The sequence below is a fragment of the Adiantum capillus-veneris genome, chromosome 13 (genome assembly GCF_014529385.1).
Source record: "Adiantum capillus-veneris isolate H3 chromosome 13, ASM1452938v2, whole genome shotgun sequence".
NCBI lineage: Eukaryota > Viridiplantae > Streptophyta > Polypodiopsida > Polypodiales > Pteridaceae > Adiantum > Adiantum capillus-veneris.
Genome location: NC_140943.1, coordinates 84,553,139 through 84,569,291, shown reverse-complemented (window position 1 = coordinate 84,569,291; position 16,153 = coordinate 84,553,139). Strand labels below are relative to the sequence as shown.

The window sequence follows — 16,153 nt, the reverse complement described above, 5'->3', positions numbered from 1 at the left end:
ACATAGTCTTTTTCATCAAGTAGCCTTCCCGAAGGGAGTATCCAGCTACTGTCTCCCCATCCCGTATCCGTGTGAAAATATCTGCAAAATCTGTATCTGTGGCATACTGATCGACCATATCCTCGAAGCTCCTATGATGTATCGCGGAAATAGCCAGAACCAACGGTTTCCAAGACAAAGCATCTGCCACCACATTCTTCTGTCCCTGCACATGGACAATTTGGAAGTGGAACTGTGACAAGATGTTCGCCCCCCGCATCTGCTTTTCCGAAAGCTGCTTCTGTGACAAGTAGCAGCGCAAACTCTGATGGTCTGTAAAGACAGTAAAATCCGCTTCGAGTAGGTAATGCCGCCACTGAGTAAGAGCATGGATAACCGCCAAAAGCTCTTTCTCATAAATCTGTGCTGTCATCTCCGGCCTAGAGAACAAATGGCTCTCGTAAGCTATGACATGGCCTTCTTGCGTCAAGACCGTACCCAGACTACGACCACAAGCATCACAATATACTTCAAATGACTTCTGCAAGTCCGGCAAAGTCAAAATAGGTCCTGTAGTCAATTTCTCTTTCAATGTCCGAAAGGCAGTCACCTCTGTGGGTCCCCACGAAAAAGGTACTCCTTTCTGTGTCAAAGTATGCAAAGGGGAAGCAACCTCTGTAAACTTTTGTATGAACCGCCTGTAGTACGAACACAATCCCAAGAAGCTTCTAACTTCATGGACATTCCTCAAATCGGGCCAATCACGGATAGTCTCTATCTTGGCCGGGTCCATTTGCACTCCTGCTGCTGACACAATGTATCCCAAAAAGTGTATCTCTAGTAGGAAAAATTCACTTTTCTTTGTATTAATCACTAACGTGTGATCTCGTAATGCCTGAAAGACTTGAAGCAGATGATCTCTGTGTTCTGCCTCATTCTTGGAGAAAACAATGATGTCGTCAAAGAAAGTGCCAACAAATAGCCTGTACTCTCGAAAAATCCTGTCCATCATCCGGTTAAATGTCGCAGGAGCATTGGTTAAGCCAAAAGGCATCACCAAAAACTCAAATAATCCAAAAAGTCGTCCGAAAAGCTGTCTTGTAGACATCTCCTGGCGCTATCCTGATCTGATGATATCCACTCTTCAAGTCAATCCTGCTAAAGCACGAGGATCCCTGTAACCTGTCGAGTATATCATCGATCCTAGGAATCGGAAATCTGTTCTTGATGGTGATTTCGTTGAGAGTGCTATAATCGATGCACATTCTCCAAGATCCGTCTTTCTTCAAAACCAACAACACTGGAGAGCAATACGGTGAAGTATTAGGCTGAACAAGACCCTTTTCCAAGAGGTCTTTCACTGGGTTTATAATCTTTTCATTCTGTACTCGGGTCACACGGTAAGGTGGCCGATTCGGTGGCGTGCTTCCAGGTATCAGATCAATGGTTTGATCTTCAGACCCTCTGAAAAGCAATCGGCATGAGCGTGGAGAAAAATCTTGGCGTTCTTTTGATCAGGTCAAAACATATTCAACCTTTATCCATCGTTCAGTTCTCTCCCAAAAGAATGAGTAAGAAACTGAAGTTCATCAAGTACAATCTGTAAGCCCTTCATTTATCAAAGTCGCTTTCTCGGCTCGGTAGTCAACCACGGCGTAGTTCTTGTGGTACCAAGGGATCCTGGGTAGAACGTCACTCGCGTGCCCTGGACACCCCTGTCATTGCAAACGAAGTTTGCCAATGCTCGGTGTAATGGCAACATCCCATCCGGGTGCCAGTCGAACTACCTCCGCCTGTGGCGTCAGTCTGTCGGGCGTAATTTCCAAATCGAGCCGCCAATTCCAAGTGAAAAGAAGTTGGCCTTGGCTCCTTCAAAAGAGCTTCCTTATCCTTCACTTTGCCCCAAAAGCGGCAAAGTTTGTACTTTCATTCATTAGATTCGGTGCAGGTTCCACACCATGTGGTACCAGTTTTGTTTTTCTATCTGCCTATTCTGCCATGTTCCTTAGCTGCTCTCAAACTCTCAGGCCTGTCGTCGTCTTTATCATTCTGTTCTTTCTGTGCCTTTTTAGGGCACTTCGCGGAGATATGTCCAAGTTCCCCGCATCCAAAGCACTTCCCTTCTCTGATGAAGCGAGCTTTCTCCTGAGGAGTAAGCTTGGGTCGTGCATCCTTCTTCTCTGGGTTGCTCTTTTTCCTTCTACTTTCATTCCCAGAAGTCTGTTCGGCTCGTTGTGTCATGGCCTCATCTGTGGGGTAGGTCAGACTGCCAGAGTGAATGGCAAAGCCCCGCTTCGCATGACTCATCAACTCTTGAATAGAAGCTCACTTCTGTTCCAAGCAGTGATCTCGGATCTCTGTGGGTAGACCCAAGGTAAACCGCTCAATCTATTCTCTGAACGAGATCTTCTTGAATGAAGAGGCGGGTAGAAAAGAGCTCCAGAATCTTTCACAATAAGCATTGATTGTATCTTTCTTGGTCATCCGAAGATGGTTCCAAGCAGCTCGTATATCTCATTCATATTCTTACGTCAACCAAGAAGAAATAAAAAGCCTCTTGAATTTCAGCCATGTAACTGGCACAGTCTTGCTTAATAGAAGCGTGGACCACCAAGTGCGAGCATTCCCCTTAAAATAAGAGGCAGCTCTCCGAATCTTGGAGTGCTCTGAATAGCGTCCTCCCGCGAAAGCGATGTCAAACTGCTGTATAAAAGACAAAGCCTTCGAAGCATCGGAGTATCCCGAAAAAGTATCAAACTTAAGTGCTTGGCCACCTTCCTTTAAACTCTCTGACTTTCTTACTTTTATCTTCGAGAAAGTCATACTGGTTGGCTTTGTAAAAATTCTTCTCGTTCGCATAAAAGTTTCCGTTGTCAGAGTTTGAACTGTCCGTAGACGAGTCCTCTGTAGAAGTATCACTCACTAGGCGAGACTTAGACTTCTTTGCCTTTTTCTTGCCCTTTCCAAAGCGTTGTTTCTTGCTTTGCTTTTTGCTTTTTCTGTCTTCTTTGCTCGAGTCTGAAGAGCTAGAAGAAGTGTCAGAAGAAGAAGAAGAAGAACTGGGTAAGCCTTCAAACTTGACATGCTTCTTCAGTTTCTTTGCCTTGTCGAATGTCGACCGACGACCCAAATATCCTGGGAAGTCAGTGCCTTTCCTCTGCTTTTTGTCGTCCTTTTGCACGTCGAAAAGCTGAGCAATCCGTGCATCAACCACGTTCTCCAGTTCCTTCTCCGTATATTTCTTGGAGGCAAAAGGTTTCTTGAGAGCGGGTTTCGGGAGTGGTGTCGTGGTTCTTTGCCACTCCATCTGTACCTCTTCCAAAGAGGTCTGGTTCATATATTTTGCCATCGGGTCCTTGGCAAAATTGAGCATCATCTTTGTTGCATCATCAATCAATTTTCGATGCTCCATCTCTCGCTACTCCGTTGGAGTAGGCCTAGGCGGGCCATACTCCGTGCCGGAATCTTCGTTGTGATCCCTGCCCGCATCTCCAGATGCAGAGGGAGTCGACTGATCATTGCGTGAAGCCATAGGTGCCGCGGAAAAAAAATTGGGGATCGGATTTCCCGTAGAAGAGAAATCGGCCGTGCTCTGATACCACTGTAACAGACTTGGACACTCCAAGTCAAGAATCAATCACGACAGCACAAAAATAACCACTTCAAACAATTCACAGATCACAATAGATTTGCACTGGCTCGGCGGAGTTCCGTGCCTAGAGATATTGGCCCCAAAGACTGGCGCCCCTTTCGGTATTTCTTTTTGTATTAATCAATCATCAAAGTACAAGAGAGCGGTTAGGGTTTCACTCTCAGACTTTGCGTCCAGATGCTCTCAGAAGTGAAGCCCTCACCACGTATTTAAAGGTACAAGGGATGCCCAAAAGCAGAGCCCCAAAAGCTTTTAAAAATAAAAAGCATCAGTTCTCTCTCTCTCTCTTAGAGAGTCTCTTTTTTTTTTTAAAGCAAGTTCCCTCTCTTTCTCATGGCATGGAGAAAAAGCAAGATTCGCGTCGCTCATCATTAAAAAATATATATATTTTTAATTTTTTTTTTAGCCTCCGCAATTTCTGGAAATTAGGGTTTCTGTTGTCCGACACGTCATCACTTTGTGACAGAAACTACCGTTCACATTGGCCATGCAATGTCCGACCGTTTGCTACTTCAAGAAGAGGGTCTCAAAAATAAAACAAAACCCCTTCGAAAGAAACCAACAACTAAAGTTAGCAGTTGCCACGTCCTCGTGACAGTTAACAGTTGCCACGTCCCCGTGACACTCTGCTCTCGCCCTCCCTCCCTTTGCCTGATCGCCACCTGTTGCCCCTCCCTTGCATTTGCGTTTTTCAGCTTGCTCTAGCGTTTTTGTTACAGGAGGACAGCCATCTGCCATTAGCGCTTTTCAGCCCGCTTGGCCTAGTGTTTTCTGCAAGAGGACAGCAGCTTTGACAAGCATTTTTCAGCCACACTTCAGCGTTTTCTGCTTGCCAATCTTGGACAGCTGGAGCCCTGCTCCTTGCCCCTTGGTCTTCCCGCTTGGAAGCTAAACAGTTGTGACTATTGCCGGAGATTTCCCGATCACTTAGATTTTCAGCCTGTTTTGGTGCATTTACAGCCCTCACCTACCAACCTCGGCATCCGGTGTTCATTACTTGGCGTTTTGCTCAAACCCCTGCGTTCTCGCAGTGTTTCGAGCTCCCTTTTGCTGCGATTTCAGGTTTGGACAGAACATCGACTTTGCTTCATTGGCATCCCTTCGGGTTTCCCTTGCCTCTCTCGTCACGTACCCTCTACTATCGCGGTCTTTTGGCGTTCTATTCGGTCTGTCCTCACCTTTGCTTTTGATTTCACACACGAGACTTCTCTGCCGATTTTCTGTCTGTACCTATGGCGACACTCCCAGCCATGCCCATTTTTCCTCCCGGCGAAAAGCTTGACGGCTCCAACTTTGTCGTTTGGAAGATGAAGATCATGGTGATGCTTATGCAGTTTGACCTTTGGGCATTGCTGGCTTGCTCTTGCATGTGAGGCTCCTACATCGACATCATCAGCTATCACTTCTTCTGTAGTTACACGTCCTGGCTCCTCATCTACTTCTTCTCATGGTACTGCTTCTGGCGGATCAGTAACTGTGGTTACACAGGCTATGGTAGATCAGTGGAAGCTGAACCATCGCAGAGTTTACTCTTTCTTACTCATTAACTGTGCGGATAGCGTCTTGACGTCTTTACGCTTTCACACCACTGCACATGAGGTATGGGGTTTCCTTTGCAACATGTACGAGGCAAAGACACCCGAAAGGATCCTCGCTTTGGAGAAGACTTTGACGGACTTACAGGTCTCATCATTTTCGACTATCCAGGACTTCATATCCCACATGCCTCTGCTCTGCCTTGAATGCGCGAAGCTATCTGCTGCACAACGGGTAAGAGCTCCTCCCAAGTAATAGGAGTAGGGCGCGTGGAGGTAGTAAGTGATTGGAACAAGGAATCACAAGTGTCGGGAAGCTTGAGCAGCAACCGAGTTGCCATGCCCTCGAAAGAGATCTGATGTCCACAAGCTGCTAGCTCATAGCCTCTCCATCAGCTTCCTTGTGCGACTTGATCAGCGTGACCTAGCTTCGGTCATCATCACATCGGTGTTGGACGGTTCGTCGTTCTTTGTTTGGCTGGCGCTTCTTCTTTTCACACTCCAGATCTGCCAGGCGTGTTGCATCTTCTTCCTCAACGACTCTGCATCTGTCATTGAGGGGGGGTGTTAGTTTCTTCATCTCCAGATGCTTCGCACCCTGTCTATAGACTTCACACACATCACGTGCATTGGCCCTTGGTTGTGGGTTGGCCACCCGTACACTTGCTGGACAGAGATCTTCAGGCACATTTAGGGTTTTGCTCAGCATTTAGCACGGTCGGACCTATTCTAGTCCTTTTCCATTTTTTCCTCATTTATGGGTTTTTTGTGCATGGTCGTTTGGGCTTCTGGTCTGCCCTACCTACTCCCTATTCTCCTATATATAGGAGGGGGGGGATGCACTCTCCCATTCATACCTTGCTATCTTGTACACAGTAGTTTTTGCCATCTGGAGTTATTGGGGCTTGCCAGCCTTTTCCATCTGTCTCTTGTGTGTCCATCGCCATTGTCTCTCTCTCTCTCCACCTTCCGCTGCTCACTCTGACATGCGCATGGCGAGGCCCCACAAGTCTCAAAGAACTCACTAGTAACTCTGTCGCCCACGTGGGTCCACAAAGATGCCTATCACTGAAAGACAAACTCATGGCGCCTCTCCTCAAATGGTGATAAGCTCCTGTCGAGCCTATTGCATCTGCTTCTCTAACCAAGGACTGTCACGGTAGCGCTCCAGCATCCGCTGTAGGGAAGCAATGCCTAGTCGGAGCCGCTTCTGCTCCTCCTTGGCTGTAGCCAACAAGCGAGATGCAAACTCCTAGAGGAAGAAGTGGCTAAGCTAGTAAGTCAAGTGGCCACTCTAATAGCAGGAGTGCCCTGAGTGCCCAAGCTCTCTGTCCAAAGTGCTGCCACTCGCGCTCTGCAAGATCCTGTCGAGGATGCGCAGCATCACACTCCCACTCCTCTGTCTGTCTGCAACAGTAAGAATCATTGGCGCATGATCTGAGAAAGAAGTCCCCGCGAGAATGCAAACAGATCCTCCCATGTCACAGAGACGGTCACTCACGTAGAAGCGATCTATCCGAGATAGATTCATTCCTCCTACTCTGTGGTCAAAGCGAGAAAAAGATAGGCTGTTTGGAGGTTGCATAAAACCTGCATGTTGCCATACATCACAAATCCTCAAGGATACATAACCGCTCCCAAGCTGCTAACTTAGCCCCGTGCACAGTAGAATGACTACCTCCAATCCTGTCTAAGGGGTCCTCCAACATGTTGAAGTCTCCCCCAACACACCGCTTCTCTGCATGCGACAAAGACTCTACAATATGTGACAAAAACTCAGCTCGTGCACTTGCCACATTGGGCGCATAAATGTTCAGGAAGCCCATGAGGCAACCAGACCTGTATGGTAATCCACCGGGCCCTACCTGGCATAATAATACCTTTGTCCACAATAGCTTGCTACCATGAATCCACAATAGTCATACATACCCCTCCCTGAATGCCTCTAGGCCCAAAAGCAGCTAACCAAAAAGTCTTATAATGTCCACGCAGAATCTGACCACATCGCCGATGGCGGATCTCACAAAGATGATGCTCCTGGAGCATAAGAATATCAATCGTACCACCCACAAGGCATCTCTGAAGCTCCTGGCGTAAGCGGCCCCTCTGACGCGAAAACTGGAGCCCACCTAAACCGTGTACATTCCATGAGACAATCCTCATGAGATCAGTGAGAGAAGACCAATGCTGCAACAACAGCCAATCTCGCTATCTTCGAGGCCGGTTTGGATGGGGAGTAATCCGTATCCGAGCGACCTCTAGACTATCATATCTGAAGTGACTGTCCCACCCAGGCCTAAGCAGAGTGTGGTCCATAGGGCCACATCCTCCGTCCAGGAATCCTCATGTACAAATACATAGCAAGGGGGGCTCTTAGTGTCAACAAACAAGTGCATCACAAGGTGTCTACATGCTTCTACATCCGGTGGCGTCACACTGAACTTGGCCAGAGGCCAAAGTGTCTGTACCAAATTTGTCACCCCCAAGTGCCATGTGTGGTGAGAGAACTCAACAGCCTGGACCTGAAGCCAGTCAAGAACTTTGTGCAAGGTCCACTCTGTGTGATCCCTGCCGCACAACGGAAAGGAGAAACCTACCACTGTATTCAGAGCCTCGGTGCCTCGGGCTGCTAGAAAGAGGACGTGAACTCGAAAACAAGCGGCCTCAAGGTCCGAAGAAGGGTCACTGAGGAAGCGGGTGAAGCTGTAGTCGAAGAAATCCCATAGTCTGCCAATATCAAAACTGGTGAGCCCACGAGGGATTGCTGCAAAAGGAGAGGTCTAGACCAGAAGTGGCTCGAAGCGAAAGCACCAGCAAGAGAGCGTCTAGTTACGGATGTGTGTCCAGTCTCTTGTGACCGAGGAGTGTGGGATGGGTCGGGTGATGAGGTTGAAGGCTCCTAGGGGACTGGGGGGAACAGGAGGCGGGGGTGGAGGAGAGGGAGGAGGGGGATGTGGGGGAGGAGGCGGCGGGATAGAGGAGTCTGAAGGTGGAGGGGGAGGAGGTGGTGGCAGTGTTGGTGGTGAGGCTGAGGTGGAAGGGGGCTCCTCAAAAGACTCTTGCTGTAAAGGGTTAAAACGGTTCCTTGTTGGAACCCAATGTTGCTGAGCTGCAGGAGGTCGGCCACCAGGGGGAGCAGTGTGCCAAGCCCGCCCCTGTCGACGGTGACCGGGCACCTGCTGCCAGTCATTTGCTGGCTGATCGCTGTCCTCTGTCGAGGTGCCAGCCTGCGTGTCCTGTGTGTCTTGGGTACCTGTCTGCTAGGCATGTTCAGCCTGGGGGGGCTGAGCATGCGTTGTGGGTCGAGATCTCTTGCGAGGACAGGCCTTAGGACAGGCCTTCGTTAAGTGGCCCATCTGCCTCCAAATGAAGCATGACTTGAGAGACCCAAATACTCCACCCTCTGGCGTAACCACCCCCCACTTACCCTAGATAGCAAAACCACCTTTGGGAGAGTATGAGTGTCATGAACCAGAACGCGTATTGAAGGCACACCGGCAGCCTTGGTTGCAACTGAAGCTATCGTGCGCGGGGTCTCCAAGACTGTCCCGATCTTGGAACCAATCCTGGCAAGAAGCGGTGAGTGCTCCCTCCTCAGGCCGAGGAAGCAAACAGAAATGGGCAAATCTGCCTCCTCGACAAGAACATCCGAAGCTGGTGCCACTGTCGGAAATGAGCTCTGACCGCATGGATGGTCAACGGGCTCATTGAAATGACCTTGGCTGCCATCTCGGGAGTCTCAAACTTGATCTGGTAGTATCCTCACCCGAGAAGTTGGATGTCAGTGATCTTTCCTGCCTCTGTTGAGAGGCGGGCCTGGAGGAGGTCATGTACCTCACCTCGACAGGGACGACTGCCAATGATCTTGTAGATGACGGAGGTGGCCTGAAGGCGCTCCACCTCTGCTGCAAGACTCGCTTGCTCTGCTGGCGACATAGCAAGTCGGATGGTGGGCCTCGTCACTAATTGGCACACCCCTAGGGAGGTGGGATCAATGGCCCACATTAGGCATCCGAGGCGGGTGCAATCCAAGCCGTCTTATTGCTTTATGAACTAGGTGTGAACTCGGGAGGTATGTGCACGACACCAAATTTGGTGTAAACTCGGTGTGAACTTGGGAAGGTGTGTACACCACACCAAATTTGGTGTGAACTCGATGTGAACTAGGTGCGAACTTAACCGCGACGACGTGATCTATAACCTTAACACACCCCTTTCAATGAGTACATAATAGCTTAGCGGTTAGAGTCAATCCTAAGGGGGGGAGAGGGAACGGTTTCAAGCCTCGGATCCAAAAACGTGGGAATTTTTTGCATTCCTTCGGGCTTTATTAGAGTCCCTCTTCGGCTGAGCACGAGCTTCCATCTGTGTCTGCTACTGCTAGTGGACGATGTGCTGACGCACCCTTTTCTGCTCCAGGAAACCTTTCTTATAAGGAGGGACCGAAACGGGATAAGGGAGGACGACACGGTGAGAAGCAAGGGAAATGGGTTTGTCAGAGACTGCTCAAGAAATGGTTGTTCTTGGGAGCTTCTTGTATGTAATATTGGCTCCTTGAATGCACTGATTGCAAGATATGCTTGGGGGGGCGGGGGGGGGGGGGGGGGGCGCTAATCTTAAGGCTAGCTTTTTGGTAAGGCCCACTTCGTATATAGTTGTGCTCGTCATAGAAGTATCTGAGCCTGCTACCGTGCTTTGTTTGGCGGGACAGAGTTCTTTCTCTAGTCACCGATGAACTTTGATCAGATACCATTGGAGCGCTTCTTATTTGCAATGCACCAACATCAAGAGCACTTGTTACAGGCAGGTGGTGGGAGACACCATATCAGACAGACTAGGTTCAAAGAGTTCTTTCAACCTCCATTGATGACATCTCACTTGGGGGTACAACAACACAACAGGGAGTTACCCTTAGTAGAGCACCAATGACCTAAAGTGCCTGGTTACCATCATATCAATGTATGAGGGCAATTCAGGACATCAAAGCCAGATAACAGTGGCACTTCCAAGAGATATGGCTGTTGACTCTAGGCAGGCAGATCATGCGAGTCCTTACATGGAACTCCCCTATGTATATACTATGCCCACGCCGCCGCCCCCCCCCCCCCCACTCTCACCCCCCCCCCAAAAAAAAAAAAAACACGATTGAGCTGACTAGGTTTGCATCTTCAGCCTCATAGTGATTAGAGCTTCATTTAGCCTCATGTACCCACTCCACACCATTTTATACCTTTTAGTACTTCTCGTGCATCCATCCACGATCTCAAACACAGTCACATCATAGTGGAGACTCTTTTTTGATCGTGCATTATGACATCTGGATGACGCCTTTGGACATGGTTGTGTCTCATAAGCCGGTTCTCTTTGGCCTCTTAGTAGATGTTCATAGAATCTTTCCCTCTCTTTCCTGTGTCTTGGCTTCCCCTTCTCAAAACATGCCGGCCTCTTTCTACCAGAGATTTGAACTCTAGTTAATCAAAATAGAGTTTGCATGCTAGCACTGATACCAATTTGATGGCTGCATGTACCCTTTCCACACCACTTTATTCCTTTTATACTTCTCATGAATCCATCCATCATCTGTAACACAGCCACATCATAATGGAGACTCTTTTTTCGTCGTGCATTATGACAACATAGAGTTTGCATGCTAGCACTGATACCAATTTGATGGCTGCATGTGGCGGATTTAACATCAGTTTTTTTATTGGGATGATGGGCTGCTTCTTTTGTCCACATGATATTAATTAGCAGAACTCTTGCTAACGGAATCTTTTCCTAGGATGTCTATCATGTAGGCAGTTGCTTGATTCTCATGACGTCTTGTGTGGTGGGGAAGGAATGACTCTATGTATGTGGGCTTATGGGCTGTTGCTGAAATTAAGGTTCTGATAATTTGTTCTTCTCAGTGCTCAAAATCATAAGTGAGGTAAGCATACTATTGACCATGCAGCAAGTCATGCTCATTAACCTCGTTACCAGTCCACATGCGTGGCAAGGTCTCAGCGACATGCCCTGGAAAAGATCATATCCATCTCAATGATTTGTCAGTATCTATACGGTACTACCCTGTGGCACATTAAACACAGCTGCTGAAAAGTGTCTATGCTCTTTGTCACATAAGTCCAACAATTTGTAATTATTAGTTTCTGCATTTTGTTGGACAGAGATGAGCTGTGGCAGTCTTTCAACAAGGTTTTGCATGTTGCACGTGATGCTGGCAACCTTGGCGTGGTCGTATTTCAGGTATAAGCACTCCTGCTTTTGGTTTGCTGCTCGTTAAGTGATTCTTGGCTTATGTTGCAGTTTCATCTGAGCTTCAAGCCCACAAAAGAGAACCAAGCACATGTGGAATGGTGTAGAGAAAATCTGGACGCATGCTTCTCCATGGCATGTTAAAAACATATGCTATTGCTTTACCTTGGTGCATTGAAAAGACTGGTCTTTGTTCATGTGTGCATGTTTGTATGCTTTGCTTAATACATTATCCTCTATGTTTTAATCTGGAGCAATCGTCTTAAGCAGGCTGCTGAATTTCGATGCAGAGATTGGGTCAAGGATGAACGTTTGATTTCCACAACGAAGTGGCTTATTTCGTGTGGCATCACACTCGTCGCTGCGGTAATGTGTAACTTCTGCGAAGTTCAAGAAATTAGGGCTGTAGAAGAAGATGTTGTTAGTTCAAGAATGTTGATGACAAGGATGGCTTGTTTTGTATAAACAAGGTGAATTTGATTGTTTGCCATTAACTTTCAGGATGAATTGCAGCATGAGACCTTTCAAAAGGATAGGGAGCAAACTGGTCTCCCACAAGGGCAGGTTCTCAATTTTTACTATATCCTCTGGGCATACGAATAAAATTATCGATGGGAGGCAGTTAAATGTTATTATTCCTTTTTGCTTGTTCAATCTAGCGTATTGGTTTTGAGACAACTTAAGACTCAGATGTTGGCATTTATGTATGATGGATTGCATTCCTCTGCATTTGGCCATTGGCACAACTCATTTTGGGATTTTGTTTTAGGTCGGTTTTCAGGCTTTTCAGGATTTCGTTTTCAGACTTTTTTCCGTATGCCACTCAACTTGTTGCTTGACTGGAAAAAGTCATTTGTCACTTATGTTGGCATCCTGGAAAAAAGTCAATTTAGCATCCTAGAATTGATTTGGCTTGTAATTCTTCTTGTTTGGAAACTTTACATTGGAGCATGGCTTTTCCAATCGCATTAACTGATCTTACGCCCGACTTATGTTGGCATCCTGGAAAAAAGTTCTTTGGCATCCTAGAACTGATTTGGCTGGTAATTCTTTTCGTTTAGAAACTTCACATTGGACCATGGCTTTGCCAATCGCATTAACTGATCTTATGCCCAAGAAAGCATATGTGAATGTATTGGATATTCTGGTGGATGACAGTGGGCAAAAATGTACTTCATTTTGTATTGCTCGACATCGTCTGGGTTTAGGTGATCATTTTTTGGTATCAAACTGCTGATTGGCTTCGACCCTTTTTGGTTGATTCCTCCTTTGAATGCTCAAGAAAGATTTGTTGATTGGACCTTTGTGATTTTTTCCTTTTCTCGAATTTGCATGCGAGGCTACAATCACATTTTTAATCAGACGTATACAATTATTCGTGGCATATGCATGCTTGGTGGCACAAATGTCCTTCTACTTGCATAGAAAATTCATCTTCCTCTTAAGGAACGTTTGTTGCAGTGCCTCCAATAGGTGCCGCTGTGCTTGCCAAACGCAAGATTCCAGATGCGTGGTGTCCATGCTGTCGACAAGTGGAGGAGACTCCTGCCCATTTTCCATTGGTTCTGTCCTTCTCCGGCGTTGCCAATGTGCATTTCCAGCCGCCTTCAATGTCGGATTCCTCATTTGCTTTGCTTTGGGAAATGTTTCCACCTGTGTGGTTTGACCTGCTGTATCTTATCGTAATGTGAATGCTACCATCTTATTCACTTGGGTTGCTTATTAGGCTATGTGGTCCGTCTATTTGGAGTTTTAGAAATGATCTTTTATTCCTTCAACCTCCAAGAGATTCTTGTGGCATGTACAAAGTGTATGCACAGCGTGAAACTTGTTTGGCTTTTTTTTCATTAAAAGAAATTAAGAAAAAATATTGGTGCATGCTCTGAAATGAACCGATTCAAGATGATATTAATGAATGCAGTCAAAGGTGATATTACCTGTAGCTTGGGCTCTTACGAATCCGGATTTCATGTATGTGCGGGTGCATCGGCGAGAGGTGGGTTTTTTGTCTGCATGGATTAGCTTTGAGAGAATTTTCTGTGTGGATTATTGCAGCCTGTTTTAAAAATTCAGGGCTGTCAACGGCTTCTATCCGAAACCGAGCTGTTATGTTGGGCGACTCGTCTGTTGGCAGAGTTACCAAAGGAGTTGAAGGTATTGTAAGGATTGGAACTTTGATGAAGATTGATTTGGTTTGTTTCAGTGTGCTTACGGTTTTAGATCTGTTGTGTGTGTGCGCGCGTTGCTTGGACTCGACTCTGCCGAATTAGCCCTTCTTCTTTTTGTCGTGGTAGGGACCGATATACTTCATGTGGGGTACCGATTGGGAAGACCAGCCGATCGTCAATGCCAAAGGTCTGAATGCAAAGCTAGCAGACATGGCGTTTGACTGGAAGGCAGTGCAGCAGCTTACAGCCCCTAAAAGCGTGCTGGAAACCTATTTTTTGAGCCTAGTGTCGAAAAGTGAGGAGGGTACCGGTGTTGTCTCGAAGCATGCTTGCGGTACGGAAAGGAGCAACCTGAGGAATGACGAAAGGTTAAGCTGCTGCCAGACAACTGAAGATCCTGTGATGGCAATCATGGCTTCAAATAAGAAGCACCGTGAAGATGCTTCTGCACTTTTGAGCAGTGCCAAAAAACCCAAATGTGCTGGCAAGCAGAAGCCAATTTCATGCACGAGGAAAACCTCTTCTTCCATTACTGCATATTTTGGGAGGTCATAAGGCGGCAGGAATAGTTGTGGTTTGGAACTTGCATACAGAGATGTATTTGGACAACTCTTGCATATTAATTTATTCTCCCTCTTATCTGTCACAAGAATGAAAATGTTGGTGTCATTGTTTGTTGTCTGGTATGAGGAGGAGACGAATGCTATGTGGAAGGGAGGTGGAGGTGAAGATACTATATGGGTTAATAAAATAGAAGCCTTTCAATCACAAGCGCACTGGTGGTCTAGTGGTAGAATAGTACCCTGCCACGGTACAGACCCGGGTTCGATTCCCGGCCAGTGCATGGGTTTTTTTCGCTGTTGCAGCCTGCGCATTGCATTTTTGCTCACGCGTCTTCGCTTCTTCCATCGTGCCTCTTTGCTCTAGGGATATGATACTTTATCAGCCTCGATTTCTAATCTCTCTTACGAACCTCTAAAATTAAAGACAAAAGTAGTGCCAGTTAGTCTCCATTTAGAGAATGCAAATTCAAGATTAGTGAGAATTTGGAACAACGATCAATCAAAATGGAGCCAAAATCAACGATTTTTGTGCAGCGATTACTTTTACACGCACCTTAACTAAATTTAGGGAAAAAATGTTAACATCACACACATGAATCGAGCCTCATGGTCTCATGCCATAATTTCAAGCGCTCGTCTCTACTTCCCCTGAACCTCTTGCAATGTTTTGCCTCATACACATCGTATGAAATGAAATCCCATTGGCAACCCTGAAATTTTAATAAGCCTCACTCAATAGCCGATCGCATAAGGATGCCGCTTCCCCCTTTGAGAATATCAACCGCTTCTTGCATTAATGTCTTCTCCTTCTTCCACTCTTTCACTTTGGTATCCCACGCTTGTGCTTCGACTTCTACATTGGCTTGGTGTTCGTTTCTTTATCTATTCTTTGTTTCCGCTTTGGTGATAAATGCTCCTAAGCACCATTGATGTTGTTATCCATGATATACTTGTTTGGGTTGTGATATGCTTTAATGAATTTTTAAGTTGGGCAAGGTTTGTGTCCCGTGATCTATCATATTGGCCTACATATTCGATCAAATCACAGTGCATGCATAAAATGTACAATGGATCTATCACCAAAATTTAGTCATCAACCCGCATTGTAGAAACTAGCATAGAATAGTCCTGCATACTCGGTGCTCCCCCCCCCCCCCCCACACACACACGTGCTATGCACCTATAAATGCATTCGTTTTATTATTAACGATGCTTCATGGAATAGTATACACCACAATCTTCACATGTTGAGCTACATTTGTAACTTGGGGTACGTGCAATTATGATCCAATGCATTGTGTAGATCTGCTTCAGCCAGCACCAGTTGGTTAATAAACACATATATTCTTGCACTCAAGGCACAACCTCTTCTTTGCCGATGAAATCTAGGCATCAACTATTGGATTCATTTTCACACCTCATTTGTTCCAATTTGACCATCATCCCCATGCATCTTGATTTTAGAAATTTCATGCTTGTACTCTACCCCGACACCTCCCTTATGGAACTCTCCCTCTCAAGGATATTGCAAGGCCAATCTTTTTGGCTACCTTAACTAAGATGGTTGTTCGAAACTTTGTTTACACTCCAATGCATATCATTGATCTATCACTCTTCCTTGATGTTGGCATGAGGATTTTGATGATACTTGTGCTTGCAGTATTCATTGGCATAGTGGTATCTTTTCTTCTCTCTATTTGAATCTGCTAGATTTGGACATCCTTCAAATGATGATGCTAAACCCCTTAGCTTGAACTAGCTATAAATTGTACACATCTACGATTGATATTCAATGTACGCTACACGTGGCCTTGTTGTTGACATTTGTGCATCAGATTAATCATATTGCGTTGTTACTTTTTCGTTCAATCACCACTGATTCTCTTTGAAACACTAGTACATGAGTTTGAAGGGTGTGACTACTATGCTCATCCTTAAAAATGGAACCTTTCTTGGCCTCTATTCTTGCTTGCAATTGCATTTTACTCAGAGATGCTACGT

At 46.3% G+C, this 16,153-nt stretch overlaps 1 protein-coding gene and 1 non-coding gene across 8 annotated transcripts in view; both read left to right on the top strand.

Moving 5' to 3' along the window:
* The window catches only part of LOC147444375 (uncharacterized), a 103,658-nt gene extending 89,418 nt beyond the window's left edge, over positions 1–14,240 (top strand). Inside the window, exons 4-12 of one of the 7 annotated variants that reach the window (XM_086527844.1) lie at positions 11,120–11,227; positions 11,334–11,412; positions 11,473–11,556; positions 11,692–11,787; positions 11,923–11,985; positions 12,895–13,033; positions 13,343–13,417; positions 13,495–13,575; positions 13,716–13,948. In XM_086527844.1, coding sequence (XP_086383970.1) covers positions 11,120–11,227; positions 11,334–11,412; positions 11,473–11,556; positions 11,692–11,787; positions 11,923–11,985; positions 12,895–13,033; positions 13,343–13,417; positions 13,495–13,575; positions 13,716–13,810 — 820 coding nt within the window. In that variant the 3' untranslated portion in view covers positions 13,811–13,948. Of the gene's footprint in view, positions 1–11,119; positions 11,228–11,333; positions 11,413–11,472; positions 11,557–11,691; positions 11,788–11,922; positions 11,986–12,894; positions 13,034–13,342; positions 13,418–13,476; positions 13,576–13,691 lie in introns of all 7 variants that reach the window. The other 6 variants (XM_086527842.1, XM_086527845.1, XM_086527841.1 and 3 more) reach the window with 6 other exon arrangements.
* Positions 14,241–14,362: 122 nt separating this feature from the next.
* Positions 14,363–14,433, top strand: TRNAG-GCC (transfer RNA glycine (anticodon GCC)). The gene has a single exon. It is a non-coding gene; the product is annotated as a tRNA-Gly (tRNA).
* Positions 14,434–16,153: the final 1,720 nt, after the last annotated feature.